The sequence below is a fragment of the Nanorana parkeri genome, unplaced genomic scaffold (genome assembly GCF_000935625.1).
Source record: "Nanorana parkeri isolate BGI_ZX_2015 unplaced genomic scaffold, ASM93562v1 scaffold263, whole genome shotgun sequence".
NCBI classification, from domain to species: Eukaryota; Metazoa; Chordata; class Amphibia; order Anura; family Dicroglossidae; genus Nanorana; species Nanorana parkeri.
Window position 1 is genome coordinate 770,551 of NW_017306531.1, and position 25,829 is coordinate 796,379.

At 40.1% G+C, this 25,829-nt stretch overlaps 1 protein-coding gene across 5 annotated transcripts in view; it reads left to right on the forward strand.

Annotated features, from left to right (window-relative positions):
- Positions 1–25,829, forward strand: part of KCNAB1 (potassium voltage-gated channel subfamily A member regulatory beta subunit 1) — a 281,028-nt gene that overhangs the window by 186,770 nt on the left and 68,429 nt on the right. For all 5 annotated transcript variants that reach the window (XM_018557036.1, XM_018557039.1, XM_018557037.1 and 2 more), the window contains exon 3: positions 22,830–22,867. In XM_018557036.1, the coding sequence (XP_018412538.1) occupies positions 22,830–22,867 (38 nt within the window). The remainder of the gene's footprint in view (positions 1–22,829; positions 22,868–25,829) is intronic.

The following is a 25,829-nucleotide window of genomic DNA, read 5'->3' on the forward strand; positions in this document are numbered from 1 at the left end:
GGGGGGCGTATTGTGGAACCTGGCCTTGGGGCGGCAGGGGGAGTAAATCCGGCCCTGGCCATGAAGGCCCCTTTTTTAGGCATTTACTGTTATGGGGTGACAATTTATCACCCAATTTGTTGTCCTGTCAAGAATCTGCAAGCGGCTGTGCCAAACCAAAGTGCACAGGCATGGTCCACCATTGTCTATATTAGGGAGGCGTACCAGAGCAATGACAATAAAGAGAGTACATGTAGAAAGGAAATTACTGAAGAAGGCTGGAGGAGATCAGCACCACTGATATACAAAAAAGGACCAGGTTAGGGGTTAAGTGTTGGGAAGGGGTAATTGGTACATGCTTGTTTTGGTGGATAAATGCTTAGTGTTCAGGTAAAGGAGGGATACAATTTACATGGACTCCTTAATGACTGGTAGGATCCCCAGTGATTGGCGGAGGGCTACGGTAGTCCCAGTTCTTTAGTGTAGGGAGCTGTAGAGTTTCCATTTGTTCTCCATGTTGGTAGCCCCATGATGAAAACCACCTGTGCTAGAATCTCAGTGCCAAGAATAAATTTAGCACTGAAATAGAATCTCTGATTCTCTAACACAGATCAACCCTTTTTACCTGAATTTGCAGGTAAAATGTTCAGCTCTGAGTTTTATTCTCGCTCCTTCTCAGCAATGCATATTTCAGAATGGTGTTCTCCCTTCCACATAAAACAATTCTAACTGCTTTCAAAAGAATCAGACCTACATAACATGTTTTTAAAATTATCAACATAATTCAAAACATATAAACAGATTACTTAAACAGAGATTTGTACAAATATCTTTACTGTATGCGCACAAAGGGTTCATCTACAGTCATTTTTTTCTAGAGGTTGTTTTCTTAATAGAAGTTAATGATCAAAAATCTTAAACATCTTAATTATAGTGCACGGTTCATGTCCTAGCATGCAAACTGTTGGAACTTTTACAGCTATTTAGTTTTATACAGTTGATAATAACCATATACGTAATTCCTTTTTAAACTATATTAGGGTTGTTAAAGTATATTGTTGGGGAAAAAAAGCCTTCCATTCTTAAGGAGGACTGAGTATCAAAGAGATTTTTTCATGCCAAAGCTGATTTAGTTTTAGATACAATCTTTCATTTTATGTGCATGAGCGCTTACCACTTTGTAACACTTACAGGTATTTATTAACTCTTCATAAGATTGCACTATACCCCCTGACAATGCTTTCATTGTCATTTTCCCAAGAAGGCCAGCATCATTTTTACACAGGCATCATCAAGTGTCCGCATCTATTTGTTGGTCTATACTGGGCCATGTATGACAAAGCCATGAATATTCTACTGTCTGTATAATAGCATGTATTTTCTTAACTGCTACTACATACTGTATTCCACACAGCTTCCAATAGCTGTCTCCATATTTGTGTTGCAAAGTTACAATGTACAGTCCATATAAGTGATGACTGGGGTAGAGGTCAATCTGTCAAACTGCCTCTCTCACCCCTAGGCAGAGTCATGTGTCAGGAGCTCAAAGACTGCTTTCTAGAGATTAATGTGCTGTTTTATTACAAAATACAGTATGCTGGTATCATAAATGGAGAAATAACTGGAAATTGAATCATGCAGTCTTTGTGCTAAAAGGTATGCCCAAATCCAAACAGAAATAATTATCTCTGAATTCTATTTGTATCTCCAGGACAGAAAGTGAAAAGTTAGGTGACTTTCCTTAATGCCCTGGTGCCCAACACACAGCCCCAGGGACACATGTGACCCTCTGGGCTCCCATGCATGGCCTTCTCAGTGAGGCACCATGTGAAAAAAGCCTCTTCTCCCAGCCCAACTACAGTATTGACAAAATACAAACACTAGCTGCCAGTGTCTGCTTAGCACTGGGTACCGGGTTAAGAAAATCCTCTGCTCCCAGCGCCGAGAAAACATAAACACTAGTTGCCAGTGTCTGCTTAGCCCCGGGCACCAGGTTAAGGAAAAACCTTTGCTGCAGTGTGCAGGCCTGCCATTTTGGTTATGTGTTTAGATGAAGCACTGAGGTCTTGAGGAATGCTGAATTAAGTTTTAATTGCTTAGAAGGACATTAAGTCTTTCTGCCTTAAGGAAGGGACCCTGCGCGGTCCCGAAACGTCGGCTTTTTTGATCACTGTGACGTCTTTGTCCAATTAAAGGGACATATTCAACTTTACTACTGAGTGCTGGTGATCTGCTTTTTTTGTTCTGTGTTTGCATGGCGCCATCCGTGGTTATCACTACGAGCACCATCTCTCTTGTTGGCCGGGACTGCTGTAAGGTGTGCGGATGGCTCCCCCATCGATATACATCTGTTCTGTAGGTACGTTGCAGTCATGACTGCTTCTCCCCAGTACTTCTTAGATAGGTTGGCATCTGGCAGCATGCATCTGGCCATTTCTATAAGAGTGCAATTTTTCCGTTCCTCTACACCATTTTGATCAGGAGTGTATGGTGTGGTGGTCTGGGGTACTATACCCTGTTTCTTCAGATATGATTCCACTTCCTTACTGATGTATTACCCTCCATTGTCGGTGCGTATAATTCCTGGTTTCCATTGCAATTTGTTGTTGGACATGGCTACAAACTCTTGAAGCACATTCTTGTGCTTCATCAGATAAGTTGTTGTGTGCCTGGAATAATCATCAATGAAAGTCAGTAGATATCTGTTCCCGTCTGTTGTGGGAGCTTTCATTGGTCCACACATGTTGCTGTGTATGAGCTCTGAGGAGTGGGTGTTTTTTCTTTGAGTGACTTGTGGAAGTGGGGTACGTGTGGCCTTTGCTTCCATACAACATTTGCATGTCATGAGCATTTGGCAGGGCAGTACAGTTATATCTTCTAATAAGCCTCTCCTTATAATGTCTTTTATGGCTTCTGGGTTTATGTGCCCTAGTTGTCTGTGCCATAGATGGATATATTTGTTGTGTGGATTATGAGTGGCAGTCTTGACTTGCTCGTCTGCGGTGATGAGTCTGTATCGCTGTTCATCTAGTTTTTCTTTTGCAAGGATTTGCTTATTGTTTCGGATTGTATATTCATCACCTTGGAATTGAACTGTGAGACCGTTATAAAGAAGGATTTTCACTGATAGAAGGCTTCCTTCTAGGTGTGGAACATACAGTACATTTTACTCTGCTTGTCCCCTGACGGTGTGATGCAGTTCAGGAATCCTTGACCGTTACCTTATGCTGTAATACTTTTCCCGTTTGCTAGGAAAACTTTGTCCTTTGCATTAAAATCAATTTCTGTGAAGAATGTCTCATTACTATTCATGTGACTCGTTGCACCTGAGTCAATACACCATCCACGTGGTACACTCTTCTGAGTCAATTTAAAGGTTGTGCTCCATAATCTGCCTGCAGTTTCCTTTATGGCTGCCTTAGCTCTTTCTCTTGTAGGTGCCTCTTGCTTTCTCTGCTTGAAATTCCAGATTGCACAGTAGTTTTTTACGTGACCAGTCTTTTTACAGTGAAAAAACACTCTGCTTTCTTTGTTTTGCTGTGCGCCCTCATACACCTTAATGGCTTTCTTGTTTTCTTTATTAAGCATATTTTATTTCCTTAATTCATTGATGTATTTTCCTTTGGTGTATTGTAGTGTTAGTTCCTGCTCAGGTCTGGTTTCTAGAGCGTTAATAAGAGCACTGTATGGAAGGCTACATAGCAGTAATGCCTCCACATGGGTATCTTTAATTTTCTCATTAATTGCATGTAGCTGTTCTACGATTTCCAACATGGCATTCACATGTTCACGCATTTCCTGACCTTTTTCTAGCCTCATCTTATATAGGTTGCATAGCAGATATAGTTTACTGTTTAGGTTTGAATGATCATGCAGTTTCTGTAATGCAATCCACATACCTTTAGCTGTATTTTGTTTTCTTATGTGAATAAGCTGGTCGTCTTCCACTAGCAGACTTATAATTGCTTTTGCTTGCCTGTTCTTCTTGTCCCATTCCTCCATGGGTCCATTACTGGGTCTGTCTGTACTCAGTACTTGGCACAAGTCGTCTTTGCTAAACAGCATTTCAAGCATGAACTTCCATGGCTGGTAATTGATATTGTGGAGCTTTGTGATTGCAAACTTCACATCTTAACTACTTGCCATCTTTCAGCAGCTTGGATGCAGCGCTTGTTGACTTGCAGTGTTTTGTTCAGTGCCTGGGCCCATAACCTGTTGGCTTTGTGTTTAAATGAAGCACTGAGATCTTGAGGATTGCTGAATTAAGTTTTATTTGGTTAGAAGGGCATTACATCTGAATATTGCATTATAGAGCATACATCTATAACTTCTTATATATCATAGATATAAGCATATATATAGAAAACTTGCATAGACTAAACGTGCACTACAGTGCCATCTACAGCTCAAAAGACATAGCAGTATATCAGAATAGCAGTAGTACAATCATTTTCTATTAACATATGTTGTTGCATTTCCAACATCCCATTCATTGACTGCACACTGGATTCCGTGCATCCACAGCTCAGAGGACAGACTCTTTTTTTTCTAGATACTTTTCTTCCACTTTCATATACATATATTATTATTAATTTTTTTTTTCTTTTCTTGCTGAAAGTATTAGGAAGCAATACTGCATTACTGCAACTAGGTGGGGCTAAGGAGTAGAGGAAATAAATACAAATTATCCTTGCTTCTCAGCTCCATCTAGTGGCTATAATGCAGTATTACATCATAATACCTTGGACTTGAAAAGAAAATATGCAAAGAATAATTGTTTTTGCAATTATTTGCACAAAATGAACGTACATAGATATTTTCAGGGTGAAAAACGCTGCTGATTGTTTATAAATAGGTCCCTTTATGTATAGCTGTTGCATTTTCCAGTGTTTTGGTACATAAAGCTTTTGCAGTACTGTTATCCTCTATGTAAATAACACCCTTTGTCTCGCAGTTGACAAAATGACGCGCTTTGAAACGTTTTCCCCGAGGGGTGACAACCAGCAGAGTATTTTATTTACCAGACTCATGCAGTAGCATTGCAGTAGCATTGGTACAGAATGATATATAAGTGAACTGAGCTATTTCTGTCCTTTGGGATTTGAGGTATACAGATATTCTTTAGAACTTGGCTGTAAACAGCAGATTTATACTTGTTTAGATACAAAAATGTCCCACCAGAGGGAAGCTTGGTGACCTGTTGCTTTACAGAACAATCATGTCTGAGAGTTTGATTTATGGTAATATACCAAGGGAATAATCCACAAATAGATGATGATATTATTTATAGAAAACTCAAATACCAAGGGACAGACTTCTAAAATACAAACAGCAGGCCAAAAAAACCTGTGATTATATACACTAGCAATGCCTGAAATAGCTATGGACATACAGTGGATCAGTTTATTAAGGGGCCAGGTAGATTTGATCCTAGGAATAGGAAAAGTTGATTGGTGATGACAAGAAAAATATTGATTTGAAATAACTTAGTTTAAAGTGTATTTCCACTATTGCAGCCAAATTGGGATAACACCTACTTTGTATTTGTTACATGCTCCTATTCACTTAGCATACCTTAAAAAAATAAAAGTTGCTGCTTGCATATTACTTGTCTTTTCTAGAAAGAACATTTTTTCTCGGAATTGAAATTTGCGCTAGAACGCCAGATGGGGAGCGGAGGTTAATATTTACAATAACTAAAGCCGGATATACACACGGTTCTATTTTATTTGCTCAACCTGCGGGCTGAATGAAAAAAATAGAACGGAGATTCCTCCATGTACACTGAAAAGATGGACGCATCCCCTGCTGTTTGGAATGTATTCTGACAGTAGCCATCAGCCACTGCCAGAATGCCCAAACGGAACTTGCATCTGATTGGCTGCAAGCTGTGTTCAGATTTTGCGACCTGCTCCTTCAATCAGCTAATCGAGAGATATCAGAGGGAAGGGGACTTCTTAATTACAGTAGCATTGTCCATCACCTCCTGCTTTATCTCCCAGTAGGACAGCAGTACGACATAGCTCTCTGTGGAGGAAGTTCTGACAATATCTCCAGTTCTGCAATACAGGAGTGCGCTGTAAGGGCCCCCAACTGGCTCTACAGAAGTGATAAAAAGTGTAGGCTTAGCAGTCGCATGACTTCATTCAAATCTGGATAAAAAAATATACTTATTTTCAAAATAATTGCATGGATAGAGGTGTTGGGCTTTTAGTTCACTTCAGTTGCATGTATACATAAGCATTGCCTTGACATGAACTACCTGGCTTTGAGATCTTGACACTAAAAACAATATACCAGACTTATGGGCCATACTTTGTAGGATTAGGTGATATTTTTTATCTAAGAAGGATAAAAATGATTTCTGATCCATTAGGGCAATTGGATATTCCTTGAATCGACAATCTACAGTGTTATGTCTTATAAATATTAATAGTCAGTTATATTTTGTGCATTTAGAAAGACATGCAGAGGCGTCTTGTTAGCCCCAATGTGATAAAGTAAAAAAAAACATTAAAGTTTAAAAAAGGAATGTGACATATAGTTAAAAAAAAAACACACAACAAAATGTAGACCCCAACATACATGCGCAAACAGATGCAAACACGTGTCAGAGGAAAACAATGATGGCAACACACAAATTACATGTTGCCACATACATAGGAGTGAGAGCAATCATTCTAGCACCATTACTCACTGTTTACTCTATACTGATGAGCTGTAAAGGCTTTTAATGCATCGCCTATAGCCAGTTTTGTGTACTGTACTTTTCTGCCATTTCAGATTTTACCATATGTGTGCAAAACTTAAAAATTTGCTATGGATGCAAGTTGTTAAATATTAGATATCTAGGATATGGCGTTCTCTGTGCTATTTACATGTGTGGTGTCTAAATGCCACCATTTACCAAGTAATTTACCATTTACCAAGTAATAATTTCTCTGTTGGGAAAATAATCTACAAATGGCATATATTTCAAATGATTGCTAATTTGCCAGGTCAGTCCAGAAAATCCAGTCCAAGAGCTGACCAATTATTGTTAAAAGAATTCTCCAAGAACCCCAAATTCTCATTGTGAAGTGCAAGCATCTACAATCAGAAAGAGATTCACAAACTTAATCTGCAAGGAAGGGAAGCATTTCCAAATGTGAACATACAGACAAAGGCCATGCCTTCTGGAGCAATATGCTGCAAACTAATAAGTCAACAATGAAGTTGTTGAAGTAGACATGTTTGGCACAAACCAAATACAGCATTTCAGGTTAAGTACCTCATGCCAACGTTACTTCCACTAAGCACGGTGGTGTACATGTTATGGTTTTGGGTTGCTATGCTGCTTCAGGGCCTGGGCAGCTAGCAGGCATCTGAGTTAACTATGAGATTAAACAGGAAATTGATCTTTCAGTATGATAATTATCTGAAGCAAACTAGCAAACCCACCAAGAAATGATGTCCAAAAAGAAGCAATGGAGGGTTATGAACTGGTCTAGTCAAAGCCCCAATTTAGATCCTATTGAAATATTGTGAGGGATTTGAACCAAAGAATCATGCAAGGAAACCAACAAATATCTTGCAACTCCAGGAAATCTACATGGAGTGGCCAAAAATTAACCCAGTTGATGTCAGATACTGTTTATGCAAAATGTCTACAAGAACTAATTTCCACGAAAGTTAGCAATACCATCTTTTTGAAAAAAAGACTACAAAGGCACATTTTCCTTAATTTTTCACTCGCCTGTAGGCAACATTGAATGCAAATCAAATGTTTGCTTGCTCAAATATGTAGGAACAATTGTCCAATGTCCAATGTCCATGAGGTGTACTTCAAATGATTGTATCTGAACATGTTGCCATAGGAGGTATACGAAGCTTAAGATTTAATGTATGGGTACTTTTGTGTATTATTTTTTTTTTTATGTTAAGCTCAATCAGGAGCAGAAACTAAAAGAAAAAAGTAAATCGCAAATTACATAATGATTATGTTTAGCTAGACAGACGTCAGTTGTGTATGCCAAGCAGGTGTTCATAAATATGGTTATATACAAGCAAAAATAGGATCCTTTGCAAGGAGGAGGTAACAAGGGAATGAAATGTTGTCATGGTAGCAAAAGATGCACAGTATTGTTGCAGTCGCACTGTATATGCAATTCAGATCAGCAGCAAATCAGACAGCTTTTAACAAATATTTGTTAACTATGTAGGTATTCTTATTTAAAAAGCATAGCCTAAAGCTGATTTCATGTACCCTTATTCACCGACCAGCACCTTCCACACAGAGTTACGTGGCTCCACCCAAATTTATGAGGCCATGAGCTTTGTTCAAAATGCAGTCATCTATATACATGAATGCTATTTACAATACATCGTTACAATTTTGAAAATAAATCTTCTTGGTTACCATAGTTTACTACACTTATAATGACACTAAACTCAGGAGTTAAATCTTAAAAATTAATTTAAGTACAATAACTATTAACAAAAATATATCTTATTTGTGGATTAATCGGGTGTATATCCTCAAATCATCTCTGAATTGGTGCTGACACTGTCCTTCCTTCTGGAGGGTGGCTACTTTTGTTCCCCATGGTCCCTGTGTGTGTTGTAAAGTAGCCACCACTCCGAGCTCACTCCCGAGATAGACTTCAATCTCACATTTACTTAACTCATTTGTATTGAGATTGTAGTCCATCACGGGAACGAGCTTGGATTGGTGACAACTTTACAACACACACAGGGACCATGGGGAACATAAGTATCCACCCTCCAGAAGGAAGGACAGTGTCAGCATGAATTCAGAGATGATTTGAGGATCTACAGCCAAGGTAATTTGGAAGTGTTGTCCCACTGTAAACTAGGACGGCACCACAATTTGAACATATATTGAAATTACTCAACTGAGAACACGCTTTTCTAGGATGGGTATAAGGGCACAAAGATGGGTTAACATTTACACAAGCCCTAAATAATATTTCCTGGCAGGAATAGGAAAGTACAAATCTAACCAAAGAAAAAAAAAACTAAAGGCACATGTGGAATCAGCTATTTAAACTGCAGGAATGATTCTGATCCCCACACACGACAATGACCTTGTAATGACTGAAAACAATCTTGTCAGTCCTCACAAACCATGAAAATACCAATTGGCTGCGCTGAAAATAAAAATAATCCATGAATTTGGCATTGTTCTCTGTGGATTAAGTAGAGATAAGCTACCATTTCTTGATCAATTCTGACCATCTGATATAACCTGTACTCCACATTTAAGTGGTTTACGTGAAAAGAAAATCTAAAGCCTTGCTTATGACCAGCATTGTCTACGTTTCCCAAATAACATACATCACCTCTCTGAACAGTCAATGATGTGGCTGTGAGTGTTTTTGATAAAGTATATCTAAACCTAACAAAAATGTAATAAGTTACAGCTTATCATTCCTTAGATGGGGTGGCTGCATTAGTACATTTTCTGCAAGCACAGAAAATAACCTATTGCTCCTACCATAAATGCTGTGTCCTTGTAACTTCTTGTGCACTGAGCTGATATTGCAGTCAATGTTATCAGCATTCTCAATTCTTTTTGTGATCTAGAGAACATCCTCCCACTTTGTTATTATTGTGTCCCACATATTATGTGCTTTATTGTTGTTGCAATGTATTGAATTATGTTATTAATATAGGAGTATGTACTAAAACCAGGTGAGGAGTGTGTTGCCACATCAACCTGTTTATTATTTGCCTTAGGTATGTTTCTCTGCCTCCCCCCCCCCCTCCTATTTCACTACCTGTTAGTACAGTCCCTACCTAATATCTTCCCGCATCCTTATGATTGGCAAGTTCAGATTTACTTTCATTGCAGAGACAGGGGTTGGGAAAGTATTTGTTTCTCTTCCAAAGACTGTAAAAAAACATTTGTATTCATTGAGTTGAGTCAGTGAGTGGCCATTCTGTCTACACAGACTGAGATCCAAGGAGGTATGTCATTGCATAAAGTTTGACATTTGAAATACAACAGTTAGGGAGATGAGGAGAGGTGTAGGTCTTTTGAAATCCAAATCAGAAGAGCAGCCTCACTGCACAAATCAGTGTAGAGAATGAGTAGTGTGTTACTGGCAGGATCACCAAGTAAAAGAAGCATGGAAAAAATAAAACAAATACAGCCACTGATCAATGGTAAGCTGCAATTTATACATTTTGATCTTGAGTTAAATATGCTTTAGTTCAGTGGTATAGGGCTACAGAGTAATATAAACATAAAGATAACAAAGCTTGTTATTTTATTGCCCCATTAACTATTAGCAAAGTGAGGATGAGGATAGGGTAGGATTTGCAACTGAAAGTAAAACATGATCTTTAAATTAAAGCCCTCAAACTGAATTCTAATGAAACTGTAAATACATCAAAGGGAAACCCCAAGGTTGGAGAATAAGGAAGAAAACAAGAACATTTCTATGATATTTTATGGTGTGGTAACTATGGCGACAGAATCTGTGGGTGTCTCACTCTCCGCCTATTAAAGAAGCACTTTATAGACAAATTACAAATGCTTAGATACAAAACAGAAGGGCTATATAGTAAGAAATATCTTCTTGTGGTTCACATTGTCTGCATAGTCCCTACCATCGTGTTCTGTCCAGTATGAAGATAATAAGAGTTAAATATCCTCACTGGCAAAACTATAGTATCCACACAAATTGGGTTAATATTACTCTCTTATCTCAACTGCCTAGCTGGCTGAGATTATTCTTTCCACAGAATTTGTTTTATAGAAAAGACAGAGAGAGAGAGAGGGAGTGTGTGTGTGTGTTGTCCTTATGTCAGTCTAAGTTTCTCTAGGTACACTGGTAGGTTAATTGCCTTCCACCCGCAATTAGCCCTATTGTGTATTGGTGGTTAGGTTTTAGATTATATAGTAAGCTTATTTTGGAGGCAAGAAGTGATGTGAATGATCAATGTTCTCTCTAAAGCACTTTGGAATATATTACTGTCTATATTAGTTGCCTATTGATGTACAGCAGAACTCCAAGCAAATACGCAGTTGAAACACATACTGTATAATGTGCTTGGCATTAGTGTTCACACTTTGGACTCTTCCATAGTGTAACAAACTACAATTAAAATGGATTTAATTCAAATGCACCATGCTTAACACTTTAAGCAGCACAGTGGCCTTAGGCACACTTCTGCCTTAGAGCACTGGAGTGCTCAGTTCAAATCTGACACCATTACCATGGAGTTTGCATGTTCTCCGTGTACTTGCAAAGGTTCTCTTCAGGTACTTCTACACTTTAACCAGTTGACATCCGCGGTGTTAAACCCCCTTCCCATCCAGGCCATTTTTCAGTATTCAGCGCTGCGGTACTTTAACTGACATTTATTCCGTCATGCAGCGCTGTACTGAAATGAATTTTATACCCTTTTTTGGGGACAGATAGAGCTTTCTTTTGGTGGTATTTATTCACCACTGGGGGTTTTATTTTTTTACTATATTAAGGAAAAATTACCGAAATTTAAAAAAAAAAACAGTTTCCCCTATATTAAATGATAAAACATTTATTATTACCCAATTTTTTGGTAAAATATAAAAGATGGGGTCACGTCGGGTAAAAAGACACTAAACATGTCAAGCCTTAAAATTGCGTGCGCGCGCGAAACCTCAAAAAACGATAATACCCAAAATTGGCCATAGGCGACGCTTTAAAAGCTGTTACCGCTCATCAGTTTAGTGTTATCAGTGATTGATGGCCCTAAAATGATTGCTCTCACTGCGACGTTCGCGGCGATATGTAACATGTGTAGCGCAATTCTAATTTTTGCACGCTGGGGCACCGGCCGCGTATTTACGTTTATATGCGTGTAAACGTGGGGGTGGGGGAGTTAAACATTTTGGGGGTGTTTTTTCCCCTTTTTTTATATGTGACTTTTATTTTATTTTATTACGCGCCCCCTAGCGGGCGCGAGCAGAAAAAAATTGCCGTCTGGAGACGGCAACCCGCAAATGCTGCAGTGCCGTCCGTCCGTTTTTTTACTACGGGCGGACGGCAAGTGGTTAATGACATGCTGGCAAGTCAATTGGCTCCTGTCTAGTGTGTATGCCTGTGAAATAGGCATCTCAGGTTGTAAGGTCCTTGAGGGCAGGGACCAGTGGCGTCACAAGGGGGGTGCGGTCCGCACCCGGGTGACACCAAAATGACTCACAGTCATTTTGGTGTCCCCCCCCTCTGAAAAGTCGGGCGCTCGGTCATGGACCGAACGCCCGACAGTATCAGGAGAGAGGAGGGGACCCGGCGGCATACCTTATCCCGCCGGGTGACTGTCCCCTCCTAAGCCACCCAGAGATAGGTGGTAAAACAGCATTGTATATTGCAGACAATAGATGTGTGTTTAGGCGTTGGTTCACCCAAAAGATCTAACCATCTTGGTGATGGACGCCGGCAGGTATCAGAATACTGCCGCGCGTGCGCAATGACGTCATCACGCACGCGCGTGGTGGCGTAATGTGCAGTGACATCTCGGCGGGGTGACACTCGGGTTACCGCTCCGGGTGTCACCCAGCCTCGGGACGCCCCTGGCAGGGACTGATGTGAAATTGTTGGTGCTATATAAATGCCTCTAAAATAACAGTGCCAGGCACCAGGGTTGTGGAGGCAATGGATACCTTCTCTCTTGGCTTTTTTTACTTTCTATTGGCAGTAGCTATATTTTATGTGCTTAGGGCACTGGAACTTGCATGGGAGACCTCATCTTTGTATGTTTTGCAGTGTGTGTAGTTGCTGAAGGATGCTTTATCGATCCAGGACTGTGGTCCATTGTGGTGGAATCTTGGTTTCCAGTGTGGAGGGGCATCACCACTCCCCTCTATTTTTTTTAAATTTGTAATTTCTCGGGTGTTCTAGGGAAACCTGTGAAGCCACACTGCGTCTGTGCAGTCTCTTTCTGGTTGTTCTTACTGTGCATGCTGAACTGGCTACACACAGTTCTCAAGCTGCTGCTGTGAATCTGCATTGTGTTAAAGGAGTCAAGATGTCTGCTGACCACTGCTACCTAGGCCATCCTGCACCTCCACAGTAGTGAGTACTGGAGTTAAACCTCTCAGGCATGGGTGAGAGCCTTCCGCTAAGGTTCTCCCTAAGCACCCTCTAGAGCCTTGGTTCTCAACTGGTGGGTCGTGACCCAAAAGTGGGTCGCGACCCCGTGTTCAGTGGGTCGCCACGTGGCTATCACTTTTCTAGGTGAGAGGCTCCTCTGCCTCCCCCTAGCACAGTACTGTCAGTTCTCATGCCAAACAGCCATTTAAAATATGCTGCCTGGTGCCGAGTGTCAGCTTCAGGTGGGATGGGGCTCCATCCATAAGTGCACAAGTGTGTGAGATTGTGTCTGTGGTTGTGTGTGTCTGTCAGTGTTTGTGAGGGCCCGTTCACACGTTAAACGCACTGTACCATGCAAAATCACACCTAACGCAAATTCTGATGTGGGAGGTGTGCTGTATTGCTATTCATTTGAATGGCACCCCAAACTCACCTCCTACCCACAGTTCGATCGCCCGCATCGGAACACAATATCGTGTGTTCCAGTGCGGTGGGACTTGGGTCATGACTTAATGACCAAGGACAAATGTGGGTCCTGAGGTTACGCAGGTTGAGAACCACTGCTCTAGAGCACCCTCCTCTACCCTGTCTTGAGAGGAATTTACCACTGTAATGGTAGAATTTATTCAGAAAATGTCTACATTCTTAGTCTCCTCAGACCACATTGGGTGTAAGCGGCCCATTCTCCTTCATTCTCCTTCACCTTTAGAATCCCCCTCTCTGACTTTCCTCTATCTGCTTGCACACACCTGAGGAAGATAAGGATGAAGAAGCGGCTGCTTCCAGTTTAGTGGACTCACAATCAACATCCTGGAGTTAAGGGCAATTCAGGTATCTCTTCAACACTAGACCCCCCAGTTAAAGGGCCACCTGACAAGGTTTCAGTTAGACAATGCCATAATCGTGGCTTAAATCAATCATCAGGGAGGCACCAGAAGTTGAGCAGCTCAAAGGGAAGCAGACCTGATCCGCACTTGGACAAAATTTCACGCCCCGGCCCCATCTGCCGTGCACATTCCAGTCATGTGTCTGTAAAGGTTCTCATTCATCCAGGTCATGGTATATCTGTAAAAAATAAATCAAGGTAACTGATTGTACAAAAATTATCTGGGAATTAATATGGTAAATATTGCTACAATCAACATAATATGTTTAGCATGACCAGCATGGGGTCAGAGACCTCCTGGGGGCAAGGTGTTGATTGTATTTGCATGATTGGGGCTAGTAGCTAGTTTTCATGATTGGAGCTAGTAGGTGTTATTAAGCCACCCAGAGATAGGTGGTAAAACAGCATTGTATATTGCAGACAATAGATGTGTGTTTAGGCGTTGGTTCACCCAAAAGATCTAACCCTTAAACACAAGATGAACAACATTGTGTACCAGGGATCCCCGGGCCTTATCCACAGATGCCTTAGTGACTCAGTGGGATCAGTTTAGCCTGATCTATGGCTTCCCTCCTCTAAAACTCTTGCCTTGTCTCCTTCTCAGTATCAAGACAGAGAACATTCTGGTGATTCTAATTGCTTTTGTATGGTCCAGAAGACCACAGTATGCCAACGTGGACAAACCCCTGGCAGACTCTCTGTTTGGCACTTCCAGATCATTCAGACCTACTGTCCAAGGGACCGGTATTCCATCCTGCTTCCCTAGGGTTGGCTTTAATGGCCTGGCTATTGAAGCCTAAAGCTTGAAGAACAGAGGCCTCTTGGTCATTATCATTCCTATGCTTCTAAAAGCTAGGAAGTTAACCACCTGCAAGGTCTGCCATCACAAATGGAAGGCTCAGTTTGCTTGGTGCAAAGCGAGGACATTTTGAGGCATCTCATTTTCTAGTAAAGGGCTTTGTGCAGGGGTCGCTCAAGTTGTCCCCCCTATAAGCACTCTAATAACTCAGTGGAACCTTAACTTAGCTCTGTCAGGTCCGCAGAAGCCACTCTGTGAACCTCTCAGATATATCTTGTAAGGTTGCTTTTCTCACAACCAGGTATCATTACTTCTGCTAAGCGTGTTTCTGCCTTGATATGTAAAGAGCCTTTTCTGGTTATCCACAAGGTTAAGGTAGTACTGAGACATGTGGCCTCCTTTCTTCCTAAGGTGGTCTCTGCCTTCCACCTTAACCCAGACATTGTTCACCATCCTTATGTCCTGCACTGAAACATGCTAAATACATTTCTCTCCACTATTTGGACATGGCTCGAGTTGTTTGATTTTTTACCTTACTGCTTATAGCTCTTATCTGCAAGTCTGACTCCCTCTTTGTCATTCCTAAGGGTCCTTGTATGGGGCAGCCAGCTTCATCATTCCACCATCATTCACCATAACTTGGTGTATTCAGCGAACTATCAGGCCTATGGAATGAAAGGTATAGTTCTCCCTCTTACTGGTAAGGGCTCACTCTACTAGAACCGTTAGTACTTCTTGGGCCTTCCAAATCTATAAGGCTGCCAACTGATTCTCTGTTCACACTTTTACCAGGTAGATGTTCAGGCCTCTGCAGCTGAGTTGCAAAGTTCTTCAGGCAGCCCCCTGATTTAGGGCCCTTTGTGTTATAGTTCCCTGCTGGGGTTTGTTGTTTTTTTTTTTTGCACAGGTCTGTTAGCCGTTATTTGCTGTGTTGCCCACCTCTGGACTGCTTTTGGACATGCCATTTGTTCATGACTTAAAGGAGAACTATGGGGTCAGTGTTTTTCCCCATAGTTCTCCTTAGGGTAACGGGAGGACACAAACTAGCGTCATGGGTAAAATGTATCAAAACTGGAGCAGACAGAATCTGATCCCTGTGTGTGTTGTAAAGTAGCCACCACTGCAAGCTCACTCTCATGATGGACTACAATCTCACTTTTTAGTTTACTAGTTCACTAAATTACAACACACACAGGGACCATGGGGAACAAAAGTAGCCACACACCAGACAGTGTCAGCACCAATTCAGAGATGGTTTCAGGAACTAAAGCGAGTGATACACAAATAAGATACATTTTGTTAAGTTAGGGCTAGGGATGCACCGATACCAAGTACCGTACTCGGTACAAGTACGAGTACAATTACAGATGCTTTTCCAGCTCCAAGACGAGACTAGAGAAACATTCAAAGTTAGTAGGCAGCTGTCATTTGTAAGGAGCACACGGAGCTCCTGGGATTTGTACATCTCTGTTTTAATGTATGATTTTGTTTTTATAAATATAAATAAAGGGATGCACCGATACCATTTTTGGAAGTACAAGTACTGATACATTTGTGTTTATTGTCATGTGACAGTTTTTCTAAAACAATATCGACTAATGATTTCAGGACAGTGGTGGAGCGCCAGAGCTAGGTCCCAGCTGCAGCTGCTGCGACCCTGGCAGTTCTCATGAAAATGCCAAGTGTCTGCACTTGTATCTGAACTGGTATTGGTGCATCCCGAGTTAGGGCACTTGAATGCATTTTTAAAATGTAATTCCTGAGTTTTGTGTCACTTTAATGAGACAGGTTAGCTTTGGATAGCAACGTTCAGGTTAAATTCTTTTTAAAACATTACATCCTATGTTTGTGTTTCTAGAAAACTGCATTTCATTTTGAGACAAAGCTACAAATTTCCACTTGTATGCATTAAAAATAGAATGGGCATGGCTACAAAAAGGTATTGGACCCAACCGTTTGTTATAAAGTTACTCGGGAGATGTTTCTCTTTAACATCTTACAGCTAGTTGGTTTCAAACAAATTGGATTAGGAGAAATAGGTGCTTATATCTGACCTACTACTTTTGGCATCCTAAAGGAAACATGCTGCAGTTCTAATAGACAAAGGGATATTCTTGGCAGAATCTCAGCGTGAATATTAAAAGAGCATGAGCCTGGTGTGGTGTGTGACATAGCCTATATTTTATCTGCTGCAATCACCTTGCAGACATGTGCATATGTTCTTTACTTATCTTAGACACAGCACCCACTATTCTAAAACTAACCTAACTGACACAGAAGATAAAAGTAATGATGTATATTATTGGGTAAAATGCTTGTAGCACACATATTTTCATTGACTGCATGAAGAGCAAAATTGAAATGTAATAATCGTTCATGCTGAGCAAATAGCTAAGAGTATTCTTGCAACTTTATAACTATCCTAGACAGTAAGACACAAAGCAAGCCCGTGACAAGAGAATCCTTTCATATTGTGTCTTTCCTTAGAAGAACATCATTACAAATTGGATCCAAGGGATCATCCTATGCAAGCTGTGGTTTTCGTATAAAGTATCGGGGGGTTTACTTCACACATGTATTGTATATATTGTATTATGAATATATCATGTTTCTGTTTTAAGAAGTCTGTGAATTGTACTGTTAGCATTAGAAGGTGTGATGTTTTTGGATATTAGCACATATGGTGAGCGCTTAAGAATGTTCTCTACTCGCAATATCTTTGGTTTAAGGGCTTGGTAGCTCACTTTTATTCAAAAACAAAGTTCATACAACCATCTTGGGTACCCTTGCAGGGGTTGTTCAGCAGAACATTTCTCTAAACCTTCCAAACAACACAAGAATAGCCTCCTGGCTTCCACTTTAAACATTGGCACTTCTGACCCACTGGTCCTCTTTGAAGTGCTGTCCCACACTTGTACTGGTGGCCCCTCAGGCTCACGGCTCTCCTAGCCTCACCAGTTCTCTCCCAGCCTCCCTGGCTGTCGTAAGGTGCCTCCAGCACACTCATCACCTGACTCCACTTTAGTTTCTGGGGAAATCCTCCTGACTCCTGAACACGGTCTGTTCCTCTTTCCAGCAAGATCTAATTCCCCTAGCCAGCATCCTTTTCCTAATGGCTGTGCACACCTGTGCAATTATTGAGTGCTGGCCACTGCTAAAGCCTGGATCAAGGACTGGGGATCTCATCTTCCCTCCTGAATCACCTTGAAACCTCCTAGTTCCAGAATCCCAAGCATAATCCCGACCAACCTTTGCTTCCTGACACGTCTCAGCCCATCTGGCTGAGAGTCCCAGGTGATCATAACACCCAATTCTACAGTGGGATTGCCACACAATACCACAAAGGGCACAAATGAATGAGAACACTCTCTTCCAAGAATTCAGTCTTCACATTTGCTTCATAAAAGGTCCATACCATGTACCTTTTGGGACCTGCCATCATTTACTCCTCCACAAGGGTAATGCTAAGTCCATGTTTACCATAAGAGACTTGAGAGACTGCGCAAAGACACAAATACCGCTAGTCATAAAGTGGTGCTGGTTTTTTTCTGTGCCTAACTACTGCTTAGTACTTATGCTATAGGTAAGAGGGGTGCTGTGAACTGCAATGGGACTCACCTGAGAACAGTAATATATAGCCTGCACCTCTTCCTATACAGACTCTTCACTGGACAACTGTACCATACAACATTAACCACTAGACATCTGCAACATTTCCCTATGTTGGGAGAACCTTAAAGAGGAACTTTACCCTATCTTTGGAATTACAACAAATACTAGGGATGTCCTGATACTGGTACTAGTACTTGTACTCGGGAAAATGCCCTGATACACAGCGCCCATACACATGGCGTCGCTTTACATTTTTAAATCGGTTTGTGCTGTTTATTTAGTACAAGTGATCCTCCCAGATCACTTGTATAGCAGCATGCTCGTCTATCCCCCCTGCTCCTCCACTTCATGGCCCGCCCCCTCCCTGCTGTCGTTTTCAGGCCCCCACGCTCTTCTGGGGGACTCGGGACCATGGCAAAGCAGTTCAGATGCAGGGAGCAGAGCGGAGAATGGACAGCTTCCTGTGTCAGCTGTCACAACAGAGCTGTACAGAAGATAGAGCTGTGTTCTATCTTCTGTAATGTATAAAGAGAGCCTGTCACTTCCGAATGAGATCACATAGGAACTTGTTATCCCCTGTGTGATATCAATAAAGTAAAATGGAAAAAAATACAAAAAAGTGATAAAGTACAAAATAATAAAATAAAAATAAAAAAATGTGATAAAAAGGTAAAAAAGGTAAAAGAATTATTGCTTGCTGATTAAACATTTGAGATATATAGAAGTATTTGAGCATAGAAACTGTAATGACATGACGTGCTGATCTTACTGGAGGAACACAGTGGAAATCCATTCATGTCTTTATGTTCCTTTTTACATTTACAACTATTATTATTATTATTAAGATTTTTTACATCTTTCTTCAATGGAAAAGTGGGGGCTGATAGTGGGAGAACAATGCATTTAAAGGACAGCAACTTGACAGCAATCACTTGCATTCATTCATTTCTGTGCAACATATCTAAAAGGGCTTAAATTAACAAAAGGAATGCATGGGGTCTGTTCCGCAGATATAATTTTTTTCCCGTTTGTATTAAATTGGTTGTACCGTACAGTAAAAGTAATACTTTGCTGCACACAGTCATAGCTCATATGACCCCATACCTATAACAAATGCATAGTTTCTGCTAACTGGCTCTTTTCACTTGGAGTATTTCTATAAATAGATTACCTCTGAATGCAGTAAAACTGAAATGAATTTACATTTTAATCAGAGTTCTACTAAAAGAGTGAGACGCACTTTTTTAGTCTATGTGGGATCATTTCTAATTTGTTTGTGTGAACACGTTTATAAGGTGAGAAGCTGTAATGACTGTGTGCGGCAATTATAGCTGGGTATTTTTATATACTCCTGCTGCTGTTATATCTAGGTGCAAGTTGAGGAAAGAGACTTCTCTGAAAGATGGGACAGGAACGAATCCTGCAATGTCCAATGTAATTCATAGTGTCTAGACTTCTCACTAATGAATGACTAAACCTTGCATGCATCCAGTGACTTACTATATCCCTACTGTACGTTTTATTAATAGAAAGGCAGCATCTTTTAAAGTCAAAGGATTGTTAAAAATTAAAGAGAACCTGTCAGAGGAGAATTATACAAGCTACTTTTTCTGACTTTTCACATTGCAGAGCTTTGCACCCTATGGGACATTTACCAATGCAAAAACAATATACAGTTCAGTGAGGAGCCAGTCTTTTTTTGTAGCTTAAAGGGCAACAATAAAAACAAGGCTTGAGGGTTGCCTTAATACTCATGTTTAGTTTACTTATTTGTATTGAGATTGGGGAGTGAGCTTGGAGCGGTGGCTACTTTACAACACACACAGGGACCATGGGGAATGAAAGTAGCCACCTTTCAGAAGGAAGGACAGTGTCAACATGAATTCAAAGATGATTTGAGGATCTACAGCCAAGATTTTTGTTAATAGTTAAGGTATTTGAATGCATTTTTTATATTTAACTCCTGAGTTTAGTGTCACTGTAAGTAAGCACTGTCTAAGGAAATGATTGGAGTCATTGGGGGTGATTTACTAACCTAAACAGGTGCGTATGATTTTCACACAGCAAAACGTATTTATCAACCAAAAAGTCTCTAAAAGCATATTTCCACTAATGCCATATATGGAAAAATCATGCACATGATGCATATATAATGCTGCTTCACAGTTTAGACAAAAATGGTTAGCTCATGCATTTACATTCCTGCATTCATCAACGCAAGCAACACAACATAGAGCTAATTTACACAACATCACCTTGCAATTCATGCAAGGCTTTGCACAACACACCTGCTGGGTGTGTACACACTACAAAGGTGTTTAGATTCCATCCATAGATCATGCTGGGAGGGAATACACAACAGAGGTGTATACATGTTTGTGGTGTGTTTATAAGGTTAGTAAATCAACCCCATTGTGTTGTTACTGTAGTGTTGTCAGGGGTCCATTAGTACATTTTTAATAGCTTTGGTATTTGGCATTGCCATAACACAATGGACCTGGTGTTCCAGCCGTTATTGATGTGAATTGGTTATGTGAAATACATTTTAATTTATAACCACAAGAACCCAAAGGGTAAAGTTTACTTATGTAAATGTGATAAAATGTCATTACATAGAACATAACAAGCAGCCCGGGTATTTTTTCAGTTGGCAGTCTATTGAACAGTAGTCCTCTATTGCTGATGGTATTCTGCATTGTGGTGTAATGTATTGCTGTGATTTATAGTCTTCTATAGTTGATGCCATTCTGCATTGCTGTATAATGATATGCTGGGATTTGTAGTCCTCTATAGCTGATGGAATTATTCTTCAGTGGCAGAGCTACCATGGACTCAGAGGTTGCAGCTATGACCAGGTCCTGGTTTTCCACCAATGTCTTAAAATTATTAGTCTGTATTGGGTTTTTTTTTACAAATTCTTTTTATTTAATTATGAAAAGACCAAACATAGGCACAATACACACAGCTGTGAGGTTACAAAATCTCACAGCAATAATAAACAGCCCCTTACAATGTTACTAAAAAAAAAAAACAGTTCACAGATCTAGAACCCCCCTCCTAGAGATTGTATCCCCCCAAACCCAACCATTTTTACTCAGGACATAACCATAAATTTACAGGTTTGTAGACTACCAAAATGGATGGATCAAATGGTGGATCAAGTCAGCTTGCAGGGGGCATAGACCATCTCAAACTAGCAGGAGACATTTATGGTCTAAATCAAGACCATGACTCTGTCCGGGTAAATTACGTTAGAGCAAGGGCGAGCCCCTCAAGCCGCAGTGTCAGCCGACTCCAACCAACAACACCATACCTTACGGAACTTATTGGGGCAGCCCCTTCACAAATATGCCGCCTTATAGAGGCATAAATACGAATTAACAAAGCCTTTCCAATCAGGTAGGCTCGGAGGGTCGCTCTGTCTCCACCACAAGATCACCAATTTTCTTGCACAGAAGAACAAGATACCAAGAAGCGTCCACAGAGCAGTCGTGTTAGCAAGTGACTCAGTCAGTCCAAGAATGCATGTATCAATCTGGGGTAGTCTGTATTGTTTAAGAAAAACTGTCACATGACACTAAAAAAAAAGGTATCAGCAATTTGTATTGGTGAGTACTTGAGGAAAAGTGTCAGTACTCATACTCAGCCTAGAAAAAAATGGCATTGGTGCATCCCTACTCCCATCCATGCCTGTACCGAGGTACCAACATGTAGTAATATGTACGGGAGGCAGAGTTAATAGACTACAGGTGTGGTGCATAGACAGCCGTCTGAGGGCACTGGGGAAGGGCGCAAAAATGCACCTTTGCCTGTGTAGGCAAAAATCCTTGCCTCGGCCCTGACAGTGATGACCAGGTTATCTGTTAAATACCTTGGGTAGATGCATAGAGATTAAAGCTCCTGTGTCTATATGTTACCCACTGGTGGGAATGTGGGTCACAAATAGCAATATAGACCTTTTTTTCTATTTTTTTGGTGTTGTAAGATAAGTAAAAACTTTTTCAGCACATGAAGATCTGAATTCATAAAAAATGTACATGGGTGAATTTTTGCCAGGCAGAAGGGTGCCTACCAGGGCCCCATGTATAGCCTACTTTAATGTTAGTACCTAAGAATGAAAACTGTATATTTAATAAGGGCCAATATTCTTACTGAGGTCCTTGTTTTCTCATCCAAAGACAGAAGACTATTAGTAATCAAACCTTGTAGCCTATATAACTAACAATAAACTGATTTTTGTTTTAGTAGTGTGAAAATAAGGCAAATGAAGAAATTGTAGGACCAATTTCTTACATAAAGTAGCTGTTGATACTAAGATAACTGTTTTCCAGCACAGAATGAGTTCAGAACTACATACTGCAGATCTCACGTTCAAGATTTGTTATCAAAATATTGTTTATGTTTCACTACATTGAAAGTGACAACAAGAGTGATAACATATCCTTCATTATTATATTTATTTTCATTTCAGGAACTTGGGTTACATTTGGAGGCCAAATTTCTGATGAGGTAAGTTATAGTTGTATATCCTACAATTTACATTTTAGATCAATAACGGAACAGAAAGTGGGATTTATGAATTGCAAAGAATGCAAAGGGTGTGTTATCACATTATAGGGAATTCACTTCCAGCGAAAACTTCCAATATACAAAATATAAACAAACAAGATATAAATATGTGTATAACTTTCATTCATTTTACAAATATGGACACACACATTTAAAACAATCTAAAAAACTAACACCTGCACAGTATCTAAAAAAACACATAATTACATCTATATTGCATATAGGTATTTATCCAATTGTCCATCCTTAATCATATATCCGTCTTGTATACGTGTTATTATATATTATGTTATCACAGTAACCCATATGTCAATACTGTTGGCTTACAGGTATATGGTTTGGCTGGTCATCAAACCCCCAGAATATATTCAGAATCCAATAAACCTAGCAGCATGTTTTTGGATTGTGGGAGGGAAACTCACACAAGCACAGGGAGAACATGCAAACATCATGCAGATAGTGTTGTGATTGGGAACCATTTTAAATCAAGGCCCCCCTTTTTCTGCAAGTTACAAGTGCTAACCATTACACCACTGTTCTGCCCTTAATAAATTATTATTAACCTTAATAAGTTAATAACTTTATTTACATAATAAGTGCTTCTCCCATGGTCATTTGTGCATTTTAAGATCTAATGAAATTGATGCAAATAGAATATTCTTTGCACACTGGGTAGTTAATTTTCTGTTAAATATTTAAGTAGGAATTTGGCATAGGGTCAAGGTAAAACATCAATCCAAGGTCTAATTTATCATTGTTGTTGTTGTAGTTCAGTGTTTCTTTTTTTTTTCTTGGTTAATAGGGTAGTTTGTCATTACTAAGAGGCAGTGTTTGTATATTAATATGAAGTAATGCTGGTGCTAGTGAAGGATTGTCATCAGTACCAGATGTCTTACTCACATAGGCTTCAATGTAACAACTTTTCAATATACTCTTATAGTTTTTCTATAATTATGAGCATATGATGTTGGAGGGCTTAGTACAATGTAAGGGAGAAATTGATTTTAAAGGATTTCCATCATGGTATTGATGTATACATTAGTACTAGACATCTTAATTGTCTACAACCATTGCGTGTTACTGCCTTATAAAGCTCTAATTTGAAACACTTTATTGTGTAGGGTGTAGATGTTACTGCTTCTACTAATGTCAATGTAGAGATTAAGCTCAATCCTAGAAGTTTGATCAACAAATAATGGCATCAATAGTTTGAAATTGGAACAGTCTTTAAAAAACCGAGATGCAAGACACTGAACATAATCAAAAAGTGAAGGTTAGCTACCTGATAGAAAGCGGTTAACTTTGCCTAAGCAGTACTCTAAAGAAATTAGGGGGAATTTATAAAAGCAGATGCGACAGTTTTAGCCTCTTAGATCATTTTTTTTAATGTGCAAATCTGTCTTTTAACATGTGCCCCTGTTTTGACCAGAGCTTGCACTACTTTTCCAACTGCACGTGTTTTGCACCTGTTTTGACCAGAGATAACTTCCCCCCCATTATGTTTTGCATCCTAAAAAACAGTTGTGCTCTTCCTGGTATAAGACTGTGCCTAGGTACTCCTGTTCTGTAGCCTGATAGATTTATACAGTATCTGCAGTGTGTGATCACCTAAAGTTGGGTACAGCCTCGCTGTAGGGTGGAGCCTCGCTGCAGCTGGGAACGATCCAGACAATATTGTCAGGATCCACCCCGCTGCCTGATTAACAGCTTGCTCTGCCTCTCCAGAGCCAGAGCCAGCTGTGCCCGCCTCCTCCCCTGTCTGTCCCTAGGGGGGTAGTGACTGACAGGCACCGATTTCTGATGAGCTGAGTAATCAGAGGTTTGTGATTGCTCATTTTTTAAGCTATAGAGCCGGCATGTGACAGGTGCTGTGTCACATTGCGGCTCAAACTATTTGGAAGAGTACATCTTACTCTCCCAATAGTTCACCTTCAATGAGGTCATATCAAATATCGTTTTTAACTTTAGTGTTGGAGAAAAATCAAAGGATGGAAATTTTTTCTCAAATGAACAAGATTGTAACAGCGAATGTGGTTTTCATTCCTGTAGCTAAACCTGAGATCTTGCAGTGCAAGCATCTCCCTGCTTCTTTGGATTTGTGCTTTCTGCACCTCTCCTGGTGCTTCTTTAATATATTTCCCCACCATCCAACAGATCACTAGTCATCAGGGGGGACAGCTCTGACATAAGATCATAATAAAAAGCCCTGCTCCACTACCAAGATGGCCACCTCCAAACATAGACACATTGCAGAATGAGACATGATAAATCAATAATGAGAAGAGAAGATCAGCTCCAGAAAGCCTACAAGTGATACTGGTAGCTAGTCTTTTGCCCATTGCTTGCCTTTTTTCTTGGACACAGCTCACATAGTACAGGTCCTCTTTAATTATTATTGTTTGTTGATAATATTACACCTTGGAAAATATCTTAGAAGCACAATCCTGTAAATAAATGTTGGTTTCAGCATTACTGCTTGTTTTAGCAGCTAAAATACAGTTCTTTGTGATCACAATTTCACAACTCAAAGTGGGCTCGAGGCAAACGTATCACATGATTCTTCCAAACAAGCTTCCAGATGTTGTTTATGTCAGTAGAATCTATAGAGGGATGTACTTTAATGGCTTGTCTTGTCAGGGACTTGTTGCAAGCAGAAAGTGACAAGTGCTTTGCCAACCCTGGGAAGCAATCATATTTCCTCAGCATCAGTCATTCATCCTCTCATAAACATTTATTGCTTGTGTCAATCTTCAGGTCACCACTCATTGCTCCCCAAAGACCATATGCACAATCAGTTTAAATATGATATGTCTATATATATAGATGGATGAGCAACAACATTTTGAAATGTTTTACATAATTGAATTTGATGGTAAATGTATTCTTTATACACGTAGCAATC